This window comes from Scleropages formosus, chromosome 16, assembly GCF_900964775.1.
Source record: "Scleropages formosus chromosome 16, fSclFor1.1, whole genome shotgun sequence".
Taxonomy (NCBI): domain Eukaryota; kingdom Metazoa; phylum Chordata; class Actinopteri; order Osteoglossiformes; family Osteoglossidae; genus Scleropages; species Scleropages formosus.
In genome coordinates this window covers 12848228-12870468 of record NC_041821.1, presented here as the reverse complement: position 1 = coordinate 12870468, position 22241 = coordinate 12848228, and the positions used below count along the sequence as shown (strand labels likewise).

At 44.1% G+C, this 22241-nt stretch overlaps 1 protein-coding gene across 1 annotated transcript in view; it reads left to right on the top strand.

Annotated features, from left to right (window-relative positions):
- LOC108925730 (G protein-coupled receptor kinase 4) overlaps positions 1-22241 on the top strand; it is a 54212-nt gene that overhangs the window by 6871 nt on the left and 25100 nt on the right. Inside the window, exon 2 of the mRNA XM_018737925.2 lies at positions 16127-16222. Coding sequence (XP_018593441.1) covers positions 16127-16222 — 96 coding nt within the window. The remainder of the gene's footprint in view (positions 1-16126; positions 16223-22241) is intronic.

The following is a 22241-nucleotide window of genomic DNA, read 5'->3' as shown; positions in this document are numbered from 1 at the left end:
TGATTTTTCAGTTTTTATATTGAAACTCCCTTTAGAACTGATATAATGCTGCTAATGTGCTGCAGTGATTGTATTCAGTGACATCAACAGAACTGCACGTAAAACACCACTATAACTAACAAACATCAGTAAATTGCCTTTATAGCTACAGCGTTTCAAGTGCTCTCAGTGATAAAATTATTATTGCTGATATTAATTTGAAAGGGGGGCATGGTGGCGCAGCACATTTGGTCCGATCCTGTTCTCTGGTGAGTCTGGGGTTCGAGTCCTGCTTGGGGCGCCTTGCGATGGACTGCCGTCCCGTCCTGGGTGTGTCCCCTCCCCCTCCAGCCTTGCGCCCTGCGTTGCCAGGTTAGGCTCCGGCTTGCCGCGACCCTGCTTGGGACAAGCAGTTTCAGCCTGTGTGTGTGTGTGTGTGTGTGTGTGTGTGTGTGTTTGAGATATTAATTTGCAATTAGTTGATGCCTTTGTTGGAGGAAACTTGCAATGCTAGACATACTGCATTAAGCTGCTTACAGTTTCCTGCCCATCCACACAGCAGAGCAATTCATAGAAACACACACACACACACACACAAAGGACAATTTAGATTGCACAATTCACTTAAAACACATGGGGTGTGGGAGGAAACCCACGTGAACATGAGGAGGACATGCGAACTTCACATGGACTGAGCCGGATTCAAGCGCACATCACAGCCCAATTTACAATCGACCGACGTTAGATTAAGTAGTTAGATTTTAGTTTTTGCAACTTTAAACAAGTCATTTTTCTGTTTTCTGTACATTCTCACACTTTTGATGGCATTCTGTAGAAGGGGTGCAAAATCTTTTTAAAATTCTCTTAAACCAAAATCTGTCTATTCCTGCTTCTTCAAGAAACTCTGTATTGGACTGCATTATTTGCTTTGTTTCGTAAAGATTTTTGCGGTTGACGATGAGACTGTATTTGCGTCGGCCGTTGATGATCGCGTATTTGTACAGCACTCGCGTCAGGCAGCTCGGCCTTTCCACCATCCTTGTCAGACAGAGCCCTTCACAAGACAGGCTGCTGGTAAACCGTGGCTGGTTATCTGGCTGCTGCAGGCCTGGAGATGGCTGGGTGTGATCATATCTGGAGGTGGAGATGAGAACTGAAAGGCACTGTTGAAGGGGAAGTGGTTTTTCTGTAGATGAGGTGTTTACCGGTTTGAGATCCTCCAAGGGCGTTTCCTTCCCTCACACTCCTTACATGCATGTCTGACCCTAATACCAGTAATCCACTTCTCTACTACAGTTACTGGGTGGGGGTAGTGGTGAGGATGGGTGGGGGGGACGGGGGGTGTCTTCGGTATGATGCTTGCAGATGCTCAACAGATTGTTTATTCTGGACTTCAGGAAGTACTTTACTCTGTTTTGTTCTAAGATACCCCACCAGCCTCAGAGGAGAAATAGTTCATGGGTAGACTGTGCCGTTCACGCCCGGCCCTCGCAGATCGTCACAGGCAACAAATGGTAGATTGCCACTTGCAGAACGATGCTGACGCCAAAGAGCGCAAATAAAATTTCTGTGGCGAAGTACAGCCTGGATGTAGACCGGTTCCACTGCGTGAAACCGCAGTGCCCGCCGCTGCAAGTGAATATAGCTTTGCATGCTTTAGCCAACATGTGATTCATCAGCACGCTCTACGCAGCTTCTCGAGCCTAGTTGGTCCGAACAGCTGTTTCACCGGCACTGGTTGCCGTAAACAAGGAAAGCCGACAATTTGCAAGGAAGCATTTTAACAAAATGGTGTTGTTCTCATCTCCTCTCCGTCCTCACGTGCGTTCTGCGCTAAGGAAATGGCAGGTCAGCGGGGAAGCGAGCGCTTTGTTTGCCTTGTACGGCGGTCCGGTGCGCAAAAGCGTATTCTACGACCGCGCGCTCGCTGCTCATTCGCCGGCGCCACAGGCTCATCTCGCCTTCGTTCAGACGTGGCGCGTGGCCGAGAGGACGCACGGGTGACGAGTTCTCGGCCCAGCAACTGAACAAAGTGGGGTTCGTCGCGCCTCCGGAGGGTTCGCCTACACTCGTGAGGCTGCAAACAAAGAGCACGTGTCGTTGGATGTTGACTTTAATGCGCTCAGCGAGATTGATTTACGTCGTCACTTCACAGGCCTGTCAGACGTGCTCGGTTTTTTTACGCACCGTGGTCTGACTTCCTTTGTGTCCTGATCTTTGCCAGATGAACGCCGAATCGCACGCCGGATCACGTTGTTCCTCGGGCTGACGTCTGCGAAACGCAGGGCTTTGTTCTGGGTTCCTTCATGTGGTCTCTGATAGCCTAGCAAACATATGTGGACTGTGCGCGCATCATTGACCAGCTGCTTAACTGAACTTACAGGCCACTTCGGAACCACACGCGTCATAAGTCTGTCTAATTCCCTAATAGATGTGTTGTCCAATCCAAGGGATTTGCAGTTGACCGCGCTGCATGTTTCTGGTTCATTCAAAACCGAACATGCTTTTATTGCAACATAAAAAAACAAATAAATGCCTTTGTCACACCATCTAAACTTTAATTAAATTTATATGTTGCCCTACACCTGCAACTGCCTGCGTCACTACAGTTCAACTGCTTTTCATTTTCATCAGTGAATAGTACACGTTTTGAAGTCTGCAGCATTTAACGGTTTTGTGTTCCTCTAAATACCGTTTGGATTTCCTTCCTATGTCAGTTTATTGGCTCATACTTTCTTGTGCCTTAAGGTAGTAAGAATGAGATCGACCTCTTTGTCAGGCGACAGATTGCGTTAAATTGTAAATTAATCCAGCGTATTCAGAATGTTTCTGTGTTCTCTAAGGAATGAATTACAGAAACACCCAAGTGATAAGATGTTGTTCCAACACAGAAATTTAGTGAGTTTTTTTTTTTTTTCTCCCGTGACTGAATGGAAGAGGTATGTGATAAAGTGAAGAGAAAAAGTTTTTCAAATCCTGGCACTACAAAGCCAATATTCATATTGGGAAAATTACTCAAAAGGCTCAGTAATTCTTTGTGTCATAAGATCATGTTATTTACATTGCAGATTTGACCTAAATTGGTTCTCCATCAATTATTCCAGTGGATGAGAGCTGATATCCTGGAATAATTTATGGAAGATGCATTTAGGTGAAATTGGACAAAATATAGGATTTTGTTTTCATTGGACTCCATACTGTTCCTACTGTCTGCTCAGTTACGTTCAGCCCCCCCACCAACTCCTGCTTCACCGTAAAAGTTACTTTACTGGAATTCATCTCAGCTGAGACCATCTGAACATTTGAAATCGAAGCTTCTTTGAATGACCACAGCTGTAGCCTTCGCCATGTAGCCCTTATTTTCTGCAACCTGTGTAAGTAATATACTGTTTAAATTTATCTGTGTTTGAAAAAATTCTCTAGACAAGGAAGGTTTTTAGATAAAAGGTTGTGTTGCTTTTGCCTTCCACGTCACACACTGCGAGCCTGAGCCAATGAACGTTCCGAGATGATGTGTCCAAATGGTGTTCTCATTTTCTGCTCTTTGGGTGCTATAAAGCCCTTTGTGGATGTAATAATCCAACGTTCCCCTGGAACATCTGGTGGTGAAACCGCAGTTACATCAGCAGTCACATAAGAGTGCGGCTCTTTGTCTCCTGAGACCATTTTGGAGTTGAGACACTAGTCTTTCACTGTGCTTTTTTTCACATGAAACAGTTTTCCGCACACCTCACCGCTACGGCCGTAATGAAGCAGTGTTTCTACTTCGGGTCCCTCTTTTTTGGTTCAAAATTTGGAAAATCAGGCTAGTTTTTATAACTCAGGGAAAGAAGTTGCAGATTCTTGATTCGACCAATGGTCTTTTGTCCTCTGCCATGGGAAATCCTCAAGGTCCCCACTATCCCCTTTGTTAATCCTTGTACCGTATTGCTGAGGGCAGCCTTCTGTAGGAAAATGCAGAAGGAGACAACCGAGACAAAGCATTTCCCAAAAATGAGAAGCAAGTGTTTTAGATAGCTTTAAGATGACATTAAAGAAGACAAAGTGTCTGAGTTTTGGAAAGAATGGTGGGCCACAGAGACCTAGAGAATAAGCCAGGCCAAAGAGACACTGCAGAGCCAGATGAATTTTCCTTTCTGATGCCCTTTATGAAAAAATAAACTTGAAACAGTTCTTTCACATGCATGAATGGTGCTTTGCCTTGCTTTCTTTCGCAGAACCTGTAACAAGTGGATTTGAAATATAGCATGACAACCAAAAACGTTAACAAGGCTGTGTAAATATAAGGAAGTGTTTATTTTTCTCGTAATTACTTTTTAATGTATAAAACACAAGGTGTGGAAGCCCATGCATGTAGGTTGACCTGGAAATCTATGCAGTTAAATTAACTGAACTTTGCAATTAATATGGTTGTAATGCCTGAACAGCCTGCTTGTCAAAATGGGAAATTCAGACAGGAACACCATTGTCTTAGGATATCTGGGAGGTCCGATAATGTCTAAAAAGGCATAATTACACTATGTCTAATCGTGGATAATTTTTCCTGCATTTGTGGTTTGATAATGGAGGCTCCACTTCCCATTTCTTTAACTCAATTGGAAAACCATTAAGTATCTTCCCTTGCTCACCCAGTGCTCAATAGTGTAGTCTGTTTCCTCTGAAGTTCCCTTCCATTTCATATCCTGCATTCATTCAAATATGTATGCTTTTGTTAATATGACCTTTTTGATATGTAAAAGTACACATTTCCAACCCCATGTTATGGGTTTGAATTTCTTGTCATTTTTGACACTGCTGCTTGCTACAAATGAAATATTTTCTCTAACATGTGCATTATGCTGTGTCCCCTCCCCCTCCGGCCTTACGCCCCGTGTTGCCGGGTAGGCTCCGGTTCCCCGCGACCCCGTATGGGAGAAGCGGTTCCGAAAATGTATGTATATGTATGTATTAGACGTGATGCAGTTTCTCTAATTTGTCCTTCTACTACTTCTACTTCTTCTCATACTCTCAGAATGGCCCTACTCACTGTCTAGAGCCCAGATTGATCAGCTACATGGAGAATAGTTTGTTGGTTAGTTTTTCTCATCACCCCAGGTGGAGTGTTGGCCATCAGTGGTTTGGCCAACAGTGGTTTGCCAAAGGCTTCCATTCTGTTAATTCCTAGAGAATGCCACATTGCTCATGGGCAGCATAGTAGCTAGATGGGGCATTTCCCTTTTTCAATTCTCAAAGATCTGGTGTTCCTGTTGTGGTCCTTCAGAACACATGACACAAGCACTCTGAACACATCCCTGCCAATCTCATGAGCTGGTATTTTGTGGATGAGGTCTCCTGTCACATGGTGAAGCACAGCCGTGGGTTCATCGGATCACTTAGACGACTGAATGATGTCGGAGAGTACGCCTTGATGGAGGCACGTTGGTGGTCAGTCAGCATCCTGTCAGCCTTGTTTCACGCTGCCAGTTCCCGTGACAGACTTCGTCAACAGGTTTCAGGAAAGGCAAAGGAAAAGGTAATTATGTAACAATAGGCACAACCCGTGACAACAGGCACAACCTGCTCGCTGTGTGACACAGCAGATTGTGGAACATTGCAGCCAGAACCCCAAACAGCACATTTTGTAAGGATAAGAACCAAATTGGCACTCTTTTGAAGCTGAAATCTGAAATGATTGAGACCAGTTGTCACCAGTGTGGAAGGGCGAGCGATCCAGGCCTTGTGACAGATGCTCGGTGACGTTTGCGAAGCATGACTGAGAACTGCCTGGTGGTACAGAGCAGCACACGCTGTGATTTGCGCGCCTGTTGACGTATGTTCCTCAGAATCTCTGTTCGGTAGTGTGTCACAGTTTGATCTGCATAGCCCTGGTATGGAAAGCGTTTTGCTCTTATATCGTGACTTGCAAAGTTTGAAAAAAAAAAAAAAAACATAAAAATGCTGGCACAGCGAAGTCATAAAATATTTTATATTATAGATCCCCGCTGGCTGTCTAGTTATATCAAAGTTTAAAAAGTTTAAACCAAAAAGCCAGGCCTGTTAAACTCCCTTGAATTCCTAACATACATGACTGCATAATGAGGCTTTATCAGAACAATTTTTCTGGAATTCGCTGGACTTGATCAAGCTCTGCTGTGGTCTGTCCTCACTGTGTGTGCAGCAGGGCTCCAAAAAACTCGAAAGGAAATATTCTCAATTGAAGGCAGGTCTAAACCTGAAGAGGATGGCATTAGAACAAAGGGGAAATTTGGCATAATGTTCAAACCTCTTTCTAAACTTGAACGGTCTGTTACGAGATAGGCAATGGAACCGGTAAATATGCATATTCCACATTCCATTTATTTGGTGATGTTGAAATTTACTGATGACATTTATCTGTCCTTCCAAAGAGCAGTGTTTAGAAAAGCATGTTCTGTTGGAAAGACCGTGAAAACATGCATGTTGAAATACATGTTGTACGAAATAAAAGGACATCTGAAGAAAAAGGTGTATTTTAAAGTGGTATTTTCCATTCTCATCTGCTCTCACACTTGCTGCTGTGTGTATTTTTAGGTACAATTTGGTTTTGTAGTAACCTCTTTAGGGCATTAAGCATGTCTGGTGCAGAACTATATCCCTCATACTGACTTTAACACTACCATGTAGGTCTACCTTGACGGGGTGAGGATTCATAAAACTACAACTGATTTTACACATTCAGATTAACCCCCTTGGATGCCTCACAGTCAGTTGCATAAAATATTCTATATTAAATATTTTCTTAATATTTTTGACTCATAATTTTATCATTGTGTAAAAAATTAAATGTTTTTTTTTTGTCTCGATTGTGCCTAATAGGTGGTCACTTTTATTGCTTTAGGCATACAAGATTTAATCTGATTTTAAACATTTCAGATAGTGTGTGGAATGCTTCCATATTCATTTAGAGTGCAGCATGTCTTGCCAACGCTTGAGGTGTGAAGTCAAAGCATATGTGATGATGTCATATTCTGGAATATTTAAAGCTACAGAGTCCTGTAATTGCTGTAACACTTGCCTCATCCTCTCACTACTTTGAATTTTTTGTGTCTCAACAGGATTTAAATGTCGTACGCAAGCCTACATTAATAACACTTCTTTTTTTATATTGGAGTTTTGTCTTAATGTAACCTCAGCCGTACAGACGCACACCATAGTCCTAAATAAATACTCTTATCCAAATCTTATCTTTTGTTTACTTGGTTGGTCATTGAATGCCTTTCTCATCCTGGTGGATCTACAATGATGTCACTGGTGTCCAGCAGAATGCTGTATTATGCTGTCCTAGTCAGTACTAGCGTGAGAAAGAAGATCCCATAGGAGGTGGTCTGAGAGGTCTAGCTGGTTGGGTGCAGCTGGGTGTTGGCACTTCGCAGCAGTGGTGCTGTCATTCCTCTCTCTCGGTATTGGATGGCAGCGTTTGGTATGACACAAGGTCTAACCACCTCTAGGATCATGAACTGTGAGCAGCCTTTACTCCACTTCCTTGTTTTGCATTGGGTCAGCGTTCTCCTAGCTTCCTGCATTCTCATGAAGGTGGGCATGAGGAAACCCAGTGTGGTCCCTCAGCAGGGTAGATTCTCAGGTCTCCGTTATGTTCCCTTATTTGGTGAGATGTGGTATCTTGGGCAGCATCGTGCCGGCCGTAACTTCACTTTGATACTGTAGCCATTGTGTGATCTGACTAACTAAATGCACAAAGTGGATTTGGATTAGTCGGGGAATTCAGTATTTTCTTCTGTTTTTCCAGAACATTGGTAGCCCTGGATAAATGATGCCAATGATAAACATTAGCTTTGCCCTTAAATGGAAAGAAACCAGCCTGTGGTATGGGAGTCACTCATTCACTCACCTAACTGCTTACCCCAAGGTAGGGTCATGGTGGTCCAGAGCCTGTCCTGAAGGCATAGGGGGATACACTAGAGAGGGTACACACTCAATGGGACTTCAGAACATTGCAGAGCAGCCACACAAACTGGCAATCACACACTACAGGCAAGGTAGAAACGTCAGTCCACCTGATTGTCTTGAATGTGGGAGGAACTTTTTCTGTGAGACTGGGATGGCAGTTTGAATGAAGAAATATTGCCCATGTACTGTATTGTATGATTCTACAGGGGTGCTGTATGCTTTATTGATCATGGTAGTAGCCCTGGTCATCAAGAGGTAACTATTGGACAGGGCTGGAATGGTTGCAGTGGACTGTGTCATTGTTCCTCCAAGTGCTCACCTCAGTTATTTCAGCTCACATTAGAAGGCTCCAAAGTGCCTGTACCCAACAGAAGGATGCAATGAAACAAAAAGTACGCAGATGTGCTAAAATTTGGGCTGTAAACATGCAGCACATGGTGTAAGCAGTTGATATGAGGAAGCCTCTTTTTTATGGTTCAGAGCTGTTCAAAGGACAAACTGAATTTATTAATTTAATTGAGGGTTCTACAATATTTACAAGTTTACTTAAGCTGCAGGGTTCTGATTGCCCCCGAAAACACCTGAAATGCTGGTTCAGACCATGTGGAGTGAATGAAATGATAAACTCTCAGGAGGTGAGCGTAAGCTACATTGTACCATGTGGAAAAATGGAAGCGAGTCGCATGCTTTCCACTGAGCTGCATACCAATGCAAATAACTGTTAAATCCAAATCTTCTCCTTTAAACCAAGACACAGCCAATTAGCATTAGCATAATGTCAAAGTTACTTGCTTTTTCCATTTGGATCCCCCACCCCCACAATCTTTGAGTTCAGCCTTCTCAAACAGAAACTTCACAGGAGGGCTGTCTGCTGTCTTATTATGTGTAACTCATAACAGTTTCCTGACCACTGGCTTCCATAGGTTGACATCAAAGGTCTCTTCATGTAGATTTGCTAAAGAGACAGCCTTTCTCACCCTGAAAAGTGACCCAGCCTTGCAGTAGTTTGGCACCCCACCCCACCCCACCACACGTCTTTTTTGTTTCCTGTCTGAATGGCAATGATAGTTTTACACTATTGACTCACTAATTTGTTGACTCTCATAGGGATACAGCAGCAGTTCCTCTCCTTGGAGCCAAAAGTGGGCGTTTCTCATTTATCGCTTTGTACAACACACACTGTATAGAGTCCCATTCTTATTCATTAGTTATTTCATGAAACAATCCACTGTTTTCTGTAAAAAAATCAGTTGTTATTGTGAATCCAAGAGCTTTCACAGAAAGGTTTTTGCTGCATGTCAAAGTTGCTCTAAACAAATGGTTTTATATATGATTGTTGAAGAGCAGATATTGTATATGCTATCTTTACATAGCGTGCATGGAAGGCTCTATAATTATGGAGGTTAGGTGAATTTTGCTTACATTCCAGAATCTGGGGAGATGTACAGACTCAAGGTCTGCCTATACTCTAGTGCTAATAAACCATTGTGGTGTCTTTCACAACCCATCAGAAACATTCCAGATCGTAAAGCTCTGATTGTACTTAGCAGGTCTGCCATTTCTCCACTTTAGTAATTGAAAGTCTCTTGGTATCTTCTTTGGTTGGCAGCCATTGAGAGACTGGGACAGACGCGGCTTTGTCCTTCATTTTCCCTCCAACGTGGCTTTGGAAGATCGGCCTTGTGCGCTCATCCAGCCTGAATTAAACAGCAGCCTCCTTCTTGTTTGTTTTTGCTGGGGCTGATCCCTCACTTGATGGTGCCTTAAAGGCACCCTAGCTCAGTCGCGGTGACGCCTCTTTTTGGTTGCCTTTAGGGCATTCCGGGACCAAAGACGCATGTGGGGCTCGTTGCTGAGTCATGCTTCCCGGTTATTCCTCCCAGCATCTTCTAGAGTGGCCCTTGAGACCCCTTTGCGCCGCCATCACTGCCTGTATGTGAAGGGATTGTTTCCCCTCCATCGACTGACTGGTAAATCGGCAAGTTGTGACATTGTTAAGATGAATTACGGCTCAGTATTCCATGCTATTCGTCACCCATTTTTTTGAGCGGTGATCAGTAGCAATGGTGTTGTCCAAATTCTGGTTACCAATGGCAACATTGTAGTTCTGCTTCCCTTGGAAATGGCAACAGCTCAGTTCAATACAGTTCTATAAGCTGAGTAGGTTGAGATTCAGCAGACAGCATATCAATAAATTAGCGAGAAGGACAGTTGCTGTTAACTTCAGTACCAATGAGCTTAAGGTGCCAGGCAGGCTGATGACACTGTCGAACAGCCGCCCCATGCTTAATGGTCTGTTAAGTCGTCACCATTCTTATTACACTGTGTGTGGCTTCATGGTGGCTGAGAATAAAAGAGTAAACTGACTGCACAGGGATTTCTATGACTCTGCTATGGCGTCTGCTTTTCCTCTCATCGCAAGCCCGCCCCCTGTGTGCTTCCTCTGTGGGATCACACTGAGCTGCTCTTTGGAAGAGAGAACGCTCTAGTGTCGCTCAGTTCACCGGGGAAGGCCTGCCTTCATAATGGGGAGGGAGACTGTGGTCAGCCCGTGTTGACGCGGGTAGGCCGCTGTGTGTAGTGTGTGCGCACGTCTGTGCAAACAGATGCTCCCTGGATTGGGGGGGAGCGGGCAGTAGGATTTACCTCAGGATGACATCATTTGCATGCTCCAGCGGTCTGGAACAAAGAGCCCAACTCGATTGTCTTGCAGTATTCCTTTCTGTGCTGTGGCATGTAGCAGTATTCCTGTACTTGAACTGTCCAATTAGGGACACTGAGATTGTTTTCTTGATGGTCTTTTAATAGACCAAACATCATTTCATTCCTGAAAGCAAGACATACAGTGTGAAATTCATTTGGGGTCCATCCTTGATCTCAAGGTCTCAACACTCTGCACATTCTTCTTTCCTCTCATTGGTCAGGTTTATTTAGATGGTTATTGAAGATTTTTTCTGATGGGGTTAATAAACATAAATGCCTGGATCTTTTCTCTTCAAGGAGATCTGGTATAACTCTGGTCTGGCTGGAAGCACCTGTGGTCCAGGAGCTTGTCAACCACTGTCTCAAGTGTTTGTGGATGGGATCCTTTGTATGTACATGTCTACTTCTATGACCATTCTCCTCAAGAAGGGAATTTCTCAGCCCTTCTCCGAACCACTACCTAGATGCTATGAAATGTTCCTCTAATATTTCTCTGGCAGCATCTGTAAACCTAACATATTGTATTGCTTCTTCTTGAAGGGCCTCTTAATTGCTCAGGGCCAATTAAACTAATTGTTTGATTAAATGGGCAGGAAATTGGTCCATTAGGCTGGCTTGGATACTGCCAGGGTCAATAAATGTGATGTACCTGCTTTGTTACTTTGTTCCAATGGACGCTATGCTTTCGTGAGATCTGTCACACCAAGAGCTGCCTGCGGTTCATTCTGGAAACAAAATGGAAGTGAAACGTTGCCGACGCAAATATGCTTTGTTAATACGGTATATTGCCTGAAGGGAACTATTCCTGTTAGACAGTCCATAAATATTGGTATAGAAGAATGAAAATAGCCACAACTGCAAAAGTCTGTGGTTTCTCTTTCATTAGCAAATGATCTGTATGCATGATATTTCCTGTAATGACACAGAGCAGCAAGCTTGCATTGATGTAATGTATCTGTGGGTTTTTCTAACAGCTGGTACCCTACCAGTATTTATTTAGTTTTTTTATTCATTTAGTTTACAATTTTTTATCAACAAGAAACTGCCATCTTTGCCATTTTTCTAAAAAGTTATGCTACTATAATGGTACGACCACCGTTGTCTCCGATGCAAACGTGGAACTGGAGACCTGATTGCTTGGTTTTTCCATAAAACTGATAGAAATATTAATTGCAGAGACCACACATGTGACCCTGCTGAATTGCTTGTTACACGGGAAGGGAAGTGCGAATAGTCAGTCTAAAGTGACCCGCTCTTAATGCCCTGAATGTTCCAAGTACAGAGAAGCATACTCCCATGGCCCCCAACAGCACTGCAGAGGAAATGCCCTAGCTTACCTGTTGCTTCCCTGGTTGCTATGGAATCTGGATTCCGTTGGCTATATCCACAAGTGACTGGGGTCAACTGGGCCTGGGAGGTAGGCTGGTGCAAACTGGCATTTTTCCAACCCTCCATCTGTGTGGTTGGACTAATTTACACGCATCCCCCACCATCTCAGAAATGTAGAATTACAAACAGGGTATTGTACCTTATTCTGGATGTTCTGTCAAATGAAAGATGATAATATTATGGTACTGCGAATGTTACAAAAATGTGTTTTCTGTAAGTTGGTAAACCTGTAGAAGCATGTTTCATTTTATTTGGCATATCCGGCGTACCGGAAATGATTTTCATGTCTGGACTCTGTGGTGTCTCTGTAGTGACGGACAGTCCCATTGACCCGTTCTGGCTTCACGTCACTTCTGGACCAGTTGCTCTGACTTTTTTACAGAGATGGTATCTGCTTTGCTTAGCAGGCGCCGAGAGGAATTTTGCAGAGGGTCACCGCTGATACTGTAAGATGATACTATGGGCTGGGCGGTCGTGTATGAGGAAACACGTTCAGAGACCCAGCTTCAGCAACAGGCAGAGCCGCCTGCATTCCTCCCCAGCAGCCACAGATAAGAGGCCCTTTAAACATGGCTGGTTGTGTAACACTTTCCACGCCACTAGTCTTGTGCCGTTAGTCTTCTGCTGGAAATGTTTGCTTATTGGGTAACTCTTTTTGGACAATTGGGGTTGCAGGACCTCAAGAAGTGAAACTATTGGACCCATTCATTCCTCTGTTCTTTCAGATGGTGCTGTTGCTATTTAGATAAGTGCACCATTGTGTCCCATTCTGTTCCCAAACCATAGTATTTGTTACTCCACCATGCAAAATCTGAGGCCTCTGTGTTACAAGTCCTGAAGGAACGAATCAAGGCAAAGCTACTCGCTGTTTGTTTATTATCATTCACACCCGTTAGCCTTGCAGAGCCGTCACACTGTGCATTAGAGAACAGAAGACGTTTTGTTGGCAAAGCAATTAATGAGATTTTTGTCGAGTATCGTGGATGGGTTTCTTGGATTAATAAACCAATTAGAAGGAATATCAATATCATAACTATCAACACAGTTTAACGTGGGTGTCTTGATAACGTGGGTGTCTTGAGCATGCTGTTTCGATGCTGTCCTCTGTTTAGCGCGTCATGGAAAACAGACGGTCTTCGGCGCTATCGCCGGGTGGCATGTTAAGTGCAAATAAACATAAGCGGTTAATGATGCATTCCCCAGCGGACGGGGCCGCTGCCCGGGGCTGTGTCGTGAGCGATCCGAGGAGGCACCACTGGCTGTGAAAGGCTCCAGCAAAGACCACTACTCATGCTAAGTGCCACTATTCCTGTCTCACTCTCAAGCAATTGGCTTCAGATTAAAGCAGATGGGAAAGGTAGCTTTTATTTTAATCTGCAGCCTTGACACACATGCATACATTTCAGCTGCTGTGCCAGAGGGTAGCGTTGTGGTGACAAACATAGGGGGTTCTGCTATTGAACGGTGTGTGTGTGTGTGTGTGTGTGTGTGTGTGTGTGTGTGCATTTAACAAATTGCTCCAGTGACATATCTAGTCACTGCTATTGAACGGTGTGTGCGTGTGTGTGTGTGTGTGTGTGTGTGTGTGTGTGTGTGTGTGTGTGTGTGTGTGTGTGTGTGTGTGTGCATTTAACAAATTGCTCCAGTGAAATATCTAGTCAACAAATGGACATCATTTGGATTTCACAGATATCAAAGTCTTTGGCTAAGCAACAAAATCATCTCTATAATGCATCAGTCACAGATATTATTGAACAGATCCGCATATATATGAAGTATGTTTTATAATACAAATTAGTTTATAAAGTTTTTAGGGTTTAAAAACTGTTTCACCTTCCATGAGATGTTCAAGGTCCGAAAGTCTGTAGGTTCTTAATTCTGGCTCAGATGTGGCGGAGTGAGCTCCCTTCTCACTCAGAACTGCTGAATTCCCTTCAGTATCTGAGAATGGGGTGAAAACATATCTCTTTCAGTCCCACTTCTCTCCTGATCTGCTAACAGCTACACAAACTTGCTTCACTCTACCTGTCACCATCATATTTGTTTATCCCATCAGAATCAATCCTATATGCGGCTACTGGTGTGATGTGCACTGGCAGGAACAGTAGTACTGGATGGATTGACTGCTTCAACAATCACATCTCTGTAACTCTTCGCCTGTTGTTGAAGCACTCCTGTTTCCTTTGAGTTGTGTGTCGCTTTGGGGAAAAGTGGATATATGTAAAATTCAATGCAACATTCCCAATCAAGACTTTTTAAAACACTTGCAACATTTGTATTGATGAACTATACGTCAAGCCTTAGAACAGGAAACACTACTGTGTTTACTGGCCAGTGTTGTCATTTTTCCTGCACTTATCCCTTGAGTCACCAGTGGGCTCCATGCCCAGGGGGCCACGTTGGCTGTGGGCTGCAGTTTGCAGCTCTGCTCTCTGCTCGGACAGCCCGTTTTAGGCACGTCACCTCCTTTTTGTCCCACCCCCATTGGACCCTCTCCCGAGGGTGGTCACATGGCCGAGGGGTTCCTGGACGCTGCAAGGCAGCTGGCTCCAGGCCGCGCTGGGGTCAGTGGGATCCATGCTGTTGTTTGCTCGCGCTCCATTGTCCTCTGTTCATGAGTTGAACGGGTAACTGCTGAGTGGGTTACATTGTTTTCCTTTCAGTCAATGGATTGGATTGTGAAATAGAAGAATAAACAAGAGGAAGTGTTTGAAAAGTTCTTACTTTCGAAGTATAACATTATAAAATAAACCCTGATTAGCCATCAGGGTCTTGTATCTAGTGATTGTTATGGATATACTGTACATGCTCTGGTTTTTGTATGTATACAGTTAATGTTCAGCCTTGGGAAGGGTCAATAGGAGAAAAGAGAGAAGTGATTTACTGGAGAAGTAACCTCTATCCTGGTACAAGTTACAATTTTGCTTTGTGGACAAATTCCTCAAATTCTCACCGTCTGCAGGGTCCCTATGATAAGAGCTACCTAGTCTCAGCAGGCTGCTCTCGCACTGGGTTGTCGTGGTGACTCCAGTTTCGCCTGTTCCAACCAGTGGTTTGCCATCTGGATGATGGCATCACAGTGTGTTAGGCTGGAGGGAGGGAGACCATGTAAACCATAACACTGCATGAAAAAGTGAACTACAGATAGCAGTAAACCAGTCCACACTCCTCCAATGTATCATTTATAGTTCCACCAGCGCTATCTGAGAATTGCATGGAAAAATATGTTTATAATGTAATTCTTGACGTGAAACATGCTTTATACAGTATATGGGCTCCTCACTGATGTCAGCATTGTGATCAATATAATTTCCTTCCAGCCACTCTAAAAAAACGCAAGGCGTATTAAGGGTCATACCAGTTTTCTTAACAGTGTAGATTCTGGTCTCTGTGACTGCAACCCTTATGGTTGGCCTGAACGTTGGCTAGAGGTGCATAGTAGAGGCCTCCGGACACCTTGGAATCATGTTTAGAGTGGCTGATGCCCTTAGCTTATTCTCCACTGTCACATAAAACTCACAGTCTAAGTGGATGTAAAAAATGAGCGATCTCTGGTATCTGCCACGCCTTTTGTGGAGCACTTGTAGCAATGGCTTTTTTGAACTTTCCGATCAAGTAACGTTGGGAATTCTGTGGTTCTTCCAGCAGAGCCTTGTTGAGCTGCTCTCGGGTGATGAGTATCTGTGGGCTGGCTCCGGTTCAGCTAGGGTAGGGAAGGAGCAGTGGGTCTTGCTGAGGATGGGCAAAGCCCACAGAAGGGAAGTTGAGTCTTATGCCCAAGACTCTTTGTGTTGTCCTTCACTTTGACCTTTGAAGGGGAACTGCTGAGGAAAAACAGTTGTTCTGTTGATCATCTTGGCAAGCTCGAGCTAGGCTGCTGCTGACAGGGGATTAGCTGGCTTTCCTAGAATTTTTACCTAAGCCGTAATAGGAAGGCCAGTCCTGGTGAGCATTCTGTTATCTCTGTGTCAAACACAGTTTTCAGGGAGATGCCTCTTTGAGTAGTTAGGAATCGAGGAGTACCTTTTCCCCAAGACTAATCTCACTTTCTGTTCTTCTCTCTGTCTATCTCTCTCTGCCTTGCTTGCTCACTCTCTGTCCCTCTCTCCCTCTCTTTCTCCCCTGGCAGGCGGTGGTGGGAAGAGGAACGGAAGGAGCAAGAAATGGAAGGAGATGCTGAAGTTGCCGCATATCAGCCAGTGTGAGGAGCTAAGGAGAACTATTGGTAGGTAGTGAGCGAAAGGGGGTGAGCCCAGGGGTAAGAATCCAGACAGGGTGGTTTATATGGGTATGTAATGGTTTCTGAGTATCAGCAGGACCAGTGACTCTATGGAAACCCATGGGTTCTGCCTCAGGTTGCGGGGCACCTCTGAAATGATTCCAAGTCAGCCTGCAGTCGCCAATTAGGCTCCCTGCTTTGAAACCATATGGGTTGTGCCTGAGTCAGAATTTGGCTCCTGCTACATTACCCCTCTATCAGGTCCCAAAGCCCACTTCCCCATGGGCACTGCCCAGGGAGCAGAAGGTGGAGCTCCTCCTTTAGAAGCTGTTTTGTTAACCAGATATTAACCAACCAAGATTGTCTTCATATCTTACATTTTGTGTCACCAATTTAAATTTCATCATCGCATTTTAAGTGTTCCCCGTTATACACACCTGATTCGTTCCTGAAAACGGTCTGTAAACCCTGAGGTCATTTCCCATTAATTGAAATAGGATATAAAAATATGCTTCCGTGGGCTTTATGGACGTACCCAAATATACCCAAAAACAGCCTCCAAGCACTTAAAAAAGTCTCAAGAAATAGTTATTAAAACATAGGAAAGATAGAAATAATCAAGAAAAAAATTAAAAATAATAAATTAGGGCAGAAATTTTGTTTCACTAGTGTACAGTAGGTACACTTAAACATCCGAAATACACATACAGTACATTTACATATTGTTGAAAAGTCCACGATTGATTGACTCAGGACTTTGATGTCATTGGTGAAAAGTCAGTGCTTGACTGGCTCATGACTGCTACATCATGGTTGAAAGGTCTGTTCCCCATTGGCTCATAACTATATCATCGGGGAGACGTCGGCCTCAAGCGACCAAAAAAAATCCTTAATACTGGGAGCAGTCAGTCCGTATACTAAACATGGGTACAACTTTTATATGGCTCTCATACTGAAAATCTGTAAACTGTATTCTGGGGTATACCTGTGTATGTTTTCCTCTCTATTTTTTTTAAATTTTAATAGAGAAAGAGTGTAGTAATGTACAACCTTCTATTAACAAAATCAGAGGGTTTTGAATATGAGACATCTAGGTCTATGTGTAGATGTGCAGAGATGCCCCTGTCACATGCACCCAGCCCGCACCTGCCCCTCATCAAGGTGGCAGAGGTTAAAAGGACCGGGAGTCCACGCCTGATTGTGGAACCTCTCACGAGCAACCGTGACTTCAGTCTCTCCAGCAATTCTCGCCTGTTATATGTCCTGCTCTTCTGGCTTCTGACCTCACTTCGTTGTCTCGACTACGTTCCTTGTCTGTCCTCGAAACTCCGAATGCACATCGCCTGACCCACACCTGTCCCGACTACTGCTTTTTCTCGTGCTTTGCATTTGTTGCTCATTAAACAGAACCCGCGACTGGGTCCCACTCACCTTCGCTCTGGCGTCCCTTGTTCTGGCATGACAGCGCCCCCCTGGATTTTGACTGCTTTGAAAGTACCTGAGAGGTGCCCCTGACATTCTGATCTCAGAGATGTTTTCAGGCTGTTATCATCTTGGATGCCAGTTGAGGGATTTGCTCTGCAGTCAAGCCAGATAGCAGCTGAAATTCCCTTGGTCTGCACCGGTAGGCATATTGCATTGGAGCAGGGAAGCATGCCTTACATCCTGCTGCTGACAGGACGAGTATGGGACTGTGAGCAATGAAATCCGGCCTGCCAGGTGCCGGAAGGTTCTTCCCGGAAACAGGGGTTCCATGGAGGTGTACAGCTGAGGAACTGGAGCTTGCTGCTCACCTATGTTTTGGCATGAAACAGATTTTGCACAGCGGTTGGAGTCCAGTGAAAGCACAAACCATCTAGTTCCACCATGTGCAGCTCATGTTGGGGAGTTCTTCACTTTGACAGTAAAGAAGAATGCAACAGAATGGCAAAGTAGCAGAGTAGTGTTCCTGGCAATGAGTATACATGATAGGGATTGAATGTCTTACTAGATGGGCTGATTGCATTATCATAGCAGTAGACACAGAGTCTGCAGTATCTTAAATAGCAATGGTTATTGATAGCACTATCAGAAGCATTGATGTTCATATGAACCTCAATGCATTACCGTCTTAGCCTGTAAGACACCAGGGAGTTTAACTTCCTTCAAAATGCTGTAAGATAAGTCTAAAGTATCCACGTTCCAAGTGCAGTTAGACAGAGTTGAAAAATACTAAACTGAAATCTCAGCATTTAAGTAGTAGTATCCAGAGGGTGGAGGGGTTGTGGTGGCGCAGTGAGTTTGGCTGGTGCCTTGTTGTGTGGTGGGTCTGGGGTTCAAGTCCTGCTTAGGGTACAGGGCAGCTCTGTGTTTGCCCCCCCACATATGGAGGAAGGGCCGGACAACTTACCTTTGCTCTTCCCTTGCCTTGAAATCCACACAAAGCAGTCAGGTTTGACTCAGCACCTTGCATGCATCTAGATGGTACAAGGGGTAACTACAAGCAAGGGCTCTTCTGCTTTTCCTTTTGGAAAATGATATTCGGTTGTTGTTAATATGGTTGCGGTCCATTTCTACTATGTAGAGGTAGTTAAATAATTAAAAAATATCTCTTTGAAGTGCATGCGTGAGCCATTTATGGTACTTTTAACTACTGACTACTAAAGAGAGGCTGAAGTGGCACACAGGTCCACCTGACAGAATACATATGGCCTTCTACACACCCCTGGAAGCTAGAAAATCACCTGGCTAGGTTGTCAAAGATGCTATAGGAACAAGGAGCACTGGTGGGTTGCCTGAAAATGTAGATGTGTGATGTAGTAGAACAGCATCACCATTGCATAACTGCAGAGTCAATATTCTCGCTGAAGGTCCTAGGCCCTGCTCTCATACAGTGAGGGCTGCCTTAGCAAAGAGGACAAAGCCACTTTGCTGAACCAAGAGACACCTTTGTGGTCAAACAGAAAAAGTCTGACTATTAAGGATGCAGATTTGTACCACAAAGAAAGAACCCTTGCCGTAGCACCCATGAGCAATGCTCTTAATCTGAATAACTTCAGTAGGTAGCCATCGGCAGGGCTGAGTGAAATGTAAGAACAATATTTTACAGATCAAGCAACTAAGCAATAACAATAATAAGTTGCTTTTCTGTTTATGCACCATTGTCTTATTGGTCTATATCATCACAATAACCTTGCTCTGACATCACGGATTGTGTTGGCTTCATGTTGTTATCTTTCAAATGAGTGATGGATGTGGATGATCTGTTCCGTGGCTGATTCCTTGTTCAGGACCTGGAAGTCTTCTGCTGTCCTTTTTTTTTCTGGAGTGGGGCACTGGGTAACCCCATCGTAGATATGTTCTACCCGATTGACAGCAGCCCAGGTAAATGCCTCAAAATACCTCTTTGTACAGGTTTGATTTAATACCCCATTGAGGGATTGTCTTGTCTGTGTTGCAAAGAAGTTTTTCCATATGTTAAAGTTCAGATGCACTAGATATTCTCTGAGAGGCTGCTTTTGTCAGCGCTGTTATTTTTTTCCAAAGAACAATACAAGGACACTCTAGACAGCACTCCGTTAGAACCTAGTTGATGTGGCAGGCTTTTTGGCCCCTTCATGTTAGATATAAGTGACAGGACTCATCTGTTGGCCAGTATAGTTGTTCTACTTTGGGAAATGGCTGGTCATGAGAAGTTTCTGGAAGCAGAATTCAGAGGGTAATAGCCACTAGACCCATCGACAGTAGCTGTTGATGTTTGTTTTACAACGGCTGCGGTCACATGCTAGAGATCCATGTGGCTTCAGGAGCGTGTGAGCGTGTGAGCCAATGACCGTGCCTTCACCCCAAAAGAGCAGACAAAGGGGACTGATGATGCTGCACATGCACAGGACTATAGCTGCTCTTCTGGATGACTGACACTGGAGACTGCAGCGTCCCTGAACATTGACCTCCCGGACACTCTGAAAGGAGACGTGCTGCTCCCTTCAGTTTGCCCGATCCAGAGCCAGGGAGGAAGAAAGGGATACTTGTGACAATTGAATATTTGATGCAAAAAGAAGGTCTGGACAACTGAGGTCAGTAACATCTCCATCTGCCCTGTTCCATCTTGTTCATAATTTTATGTTTTCTAGACATTTTTAGAACTTTGACAAAGTCAGGCAAGACAGTGACTGATGACATCTACCTTTCCCCCCTTGTGGTGGATGCTTTTGTTCCCTCCGAAAGGCAGCAGAGCTGAGTGAGCTATCAAATTATTATATTACAAGGATTTTCTATGAGATGAAATACAGTTGTTAGGGATTTTACTCTCAACAGGTAAAAGTTATGACAATGAATTAGCTTTTTAATCTCCTCAGTGAAGTGTACTAGTGCTTCGTGTCTATGTGTGTTTGAACCCTCCATTATGCTAGAGGGATGCAGGCCTACCGCTGTCTGCAGTATCTGTCATCATTAGGTGGTGAGTGGTGTTGTATACTGGGCACATGTTCCTACACTGAGAGGACTGACACATAGCCACGTGTTCGACGTTTCCCTCTCGTTAGTGTTGCTCTGTGCACCTTTTAAAATTTATTTAAATAGCCGCTGGTTGTGTGTTAAACTTCATTTTGTAACTCTTACAGCCCAGTCTAGGGTTGGACCGCAACACATGGTTATTGGGACTGACTGCCACCAGAAGGAAGTGCATCAGTTCTTTCAGAATGAAAAAGGGTTTGCTTCATTGACCATTGGCAACCCATAAGCCGTCTTTCCAGGGGTGAGACATGCCAACAGAACAAACAAAAGTGAACCCTACCCTTAATGACATTGTCTACCCTATCAAAATAAAGCAAACAAAAATACACCATTCTAACCTGACTCCTAACTGAAGAAAAACAGGAGAAAAAACAGTGCAAAAGAAAATAGCACTCACCCCTTTCTGGTAGTTGCTTGTTTATACTTACTTACAATGAACTATTTACGTATATTTTTCTCACAGAAAACACAGTTGAGGCTTTTACCAGTATTTACAAAGCCGTTACACTTCCTCTGCACATACGTACAAGTTCTCATCCCCAAATATAGAGTTCAATTACAGCACATTGATAGCAAGACCACGAATCCCTCTCTGGTCAGGTGGCCGTGATTTTTCAGCCTTCTTCCATTTCTGCTGGCCAATAACTGTTGGATGTCAATTAGTCTTCCCAGTTCTGCTTGTGAATAGAGAGGGACACGTGCCCACAAACAAAAAAATAACAGGTCTTTGGACCAAGGCCATAACAATAACACTTGCAAATACTGGATTTTCCAGCACATAACACAGTTTTGTTTTTTTCCTTTAGAATTTTAGCTTTTTCAGTTGCTGTTCCACATGGCCTCAGAAGCTTTTCTGGTATTTCTTCTCCAGAGTTTTCCTCCTGGTGCATTTTTCCTGTGAGCGATGGATACTCCCAGAAACATATTAGTATGATTTAGACAGCGTCTGAGGAGTATCTATCTAGTTCTCAAGCCTTCAAGGGCTTTTGAACATACACCACTAACATAAGATCATAACCTCTCTAGTACTCTTAGTAATTGAGTTTTCTTGCTTAACAGAGCACTTTTTTCAAAGCTGCAGATTTACAGTTATGATCTGTTTATACTGCGGAAGTGAACCAATGTAAAAATACCTTTCAACACAGGATTAGTTCAGTCTAAGAAGGAGAGTTTCTCAAGGGTATCATAGCTGGGGCCCTAACAGGACTCAAAGTTACTGATCTATTTTTAATCTGTTAACCAGTATGCCACTTGTTTTGCAAGCTAAAGTACCTTAAGAATTCAGATGAGACCAGGTACCATGTAATTACTTTAAGGAACGCTATAGATGGGGTAAAGTGACACGTTTCAAAAATGGGAGGTGTCATTCTGCTTACTCTACTGTGGGGTGCAGTGGTGCGGTGGGTTTGGCCTGTGCCTGCTCTGTGGTGGGTCTGGGGTTCAAGCCCTGCTTTGGGGTGCCTTGTGATGGACTGGTGTCCCATCCTAGGTGTGTCCCCTCCCCCTCTGGCCTTGTGCCCTGTGTTGCCGG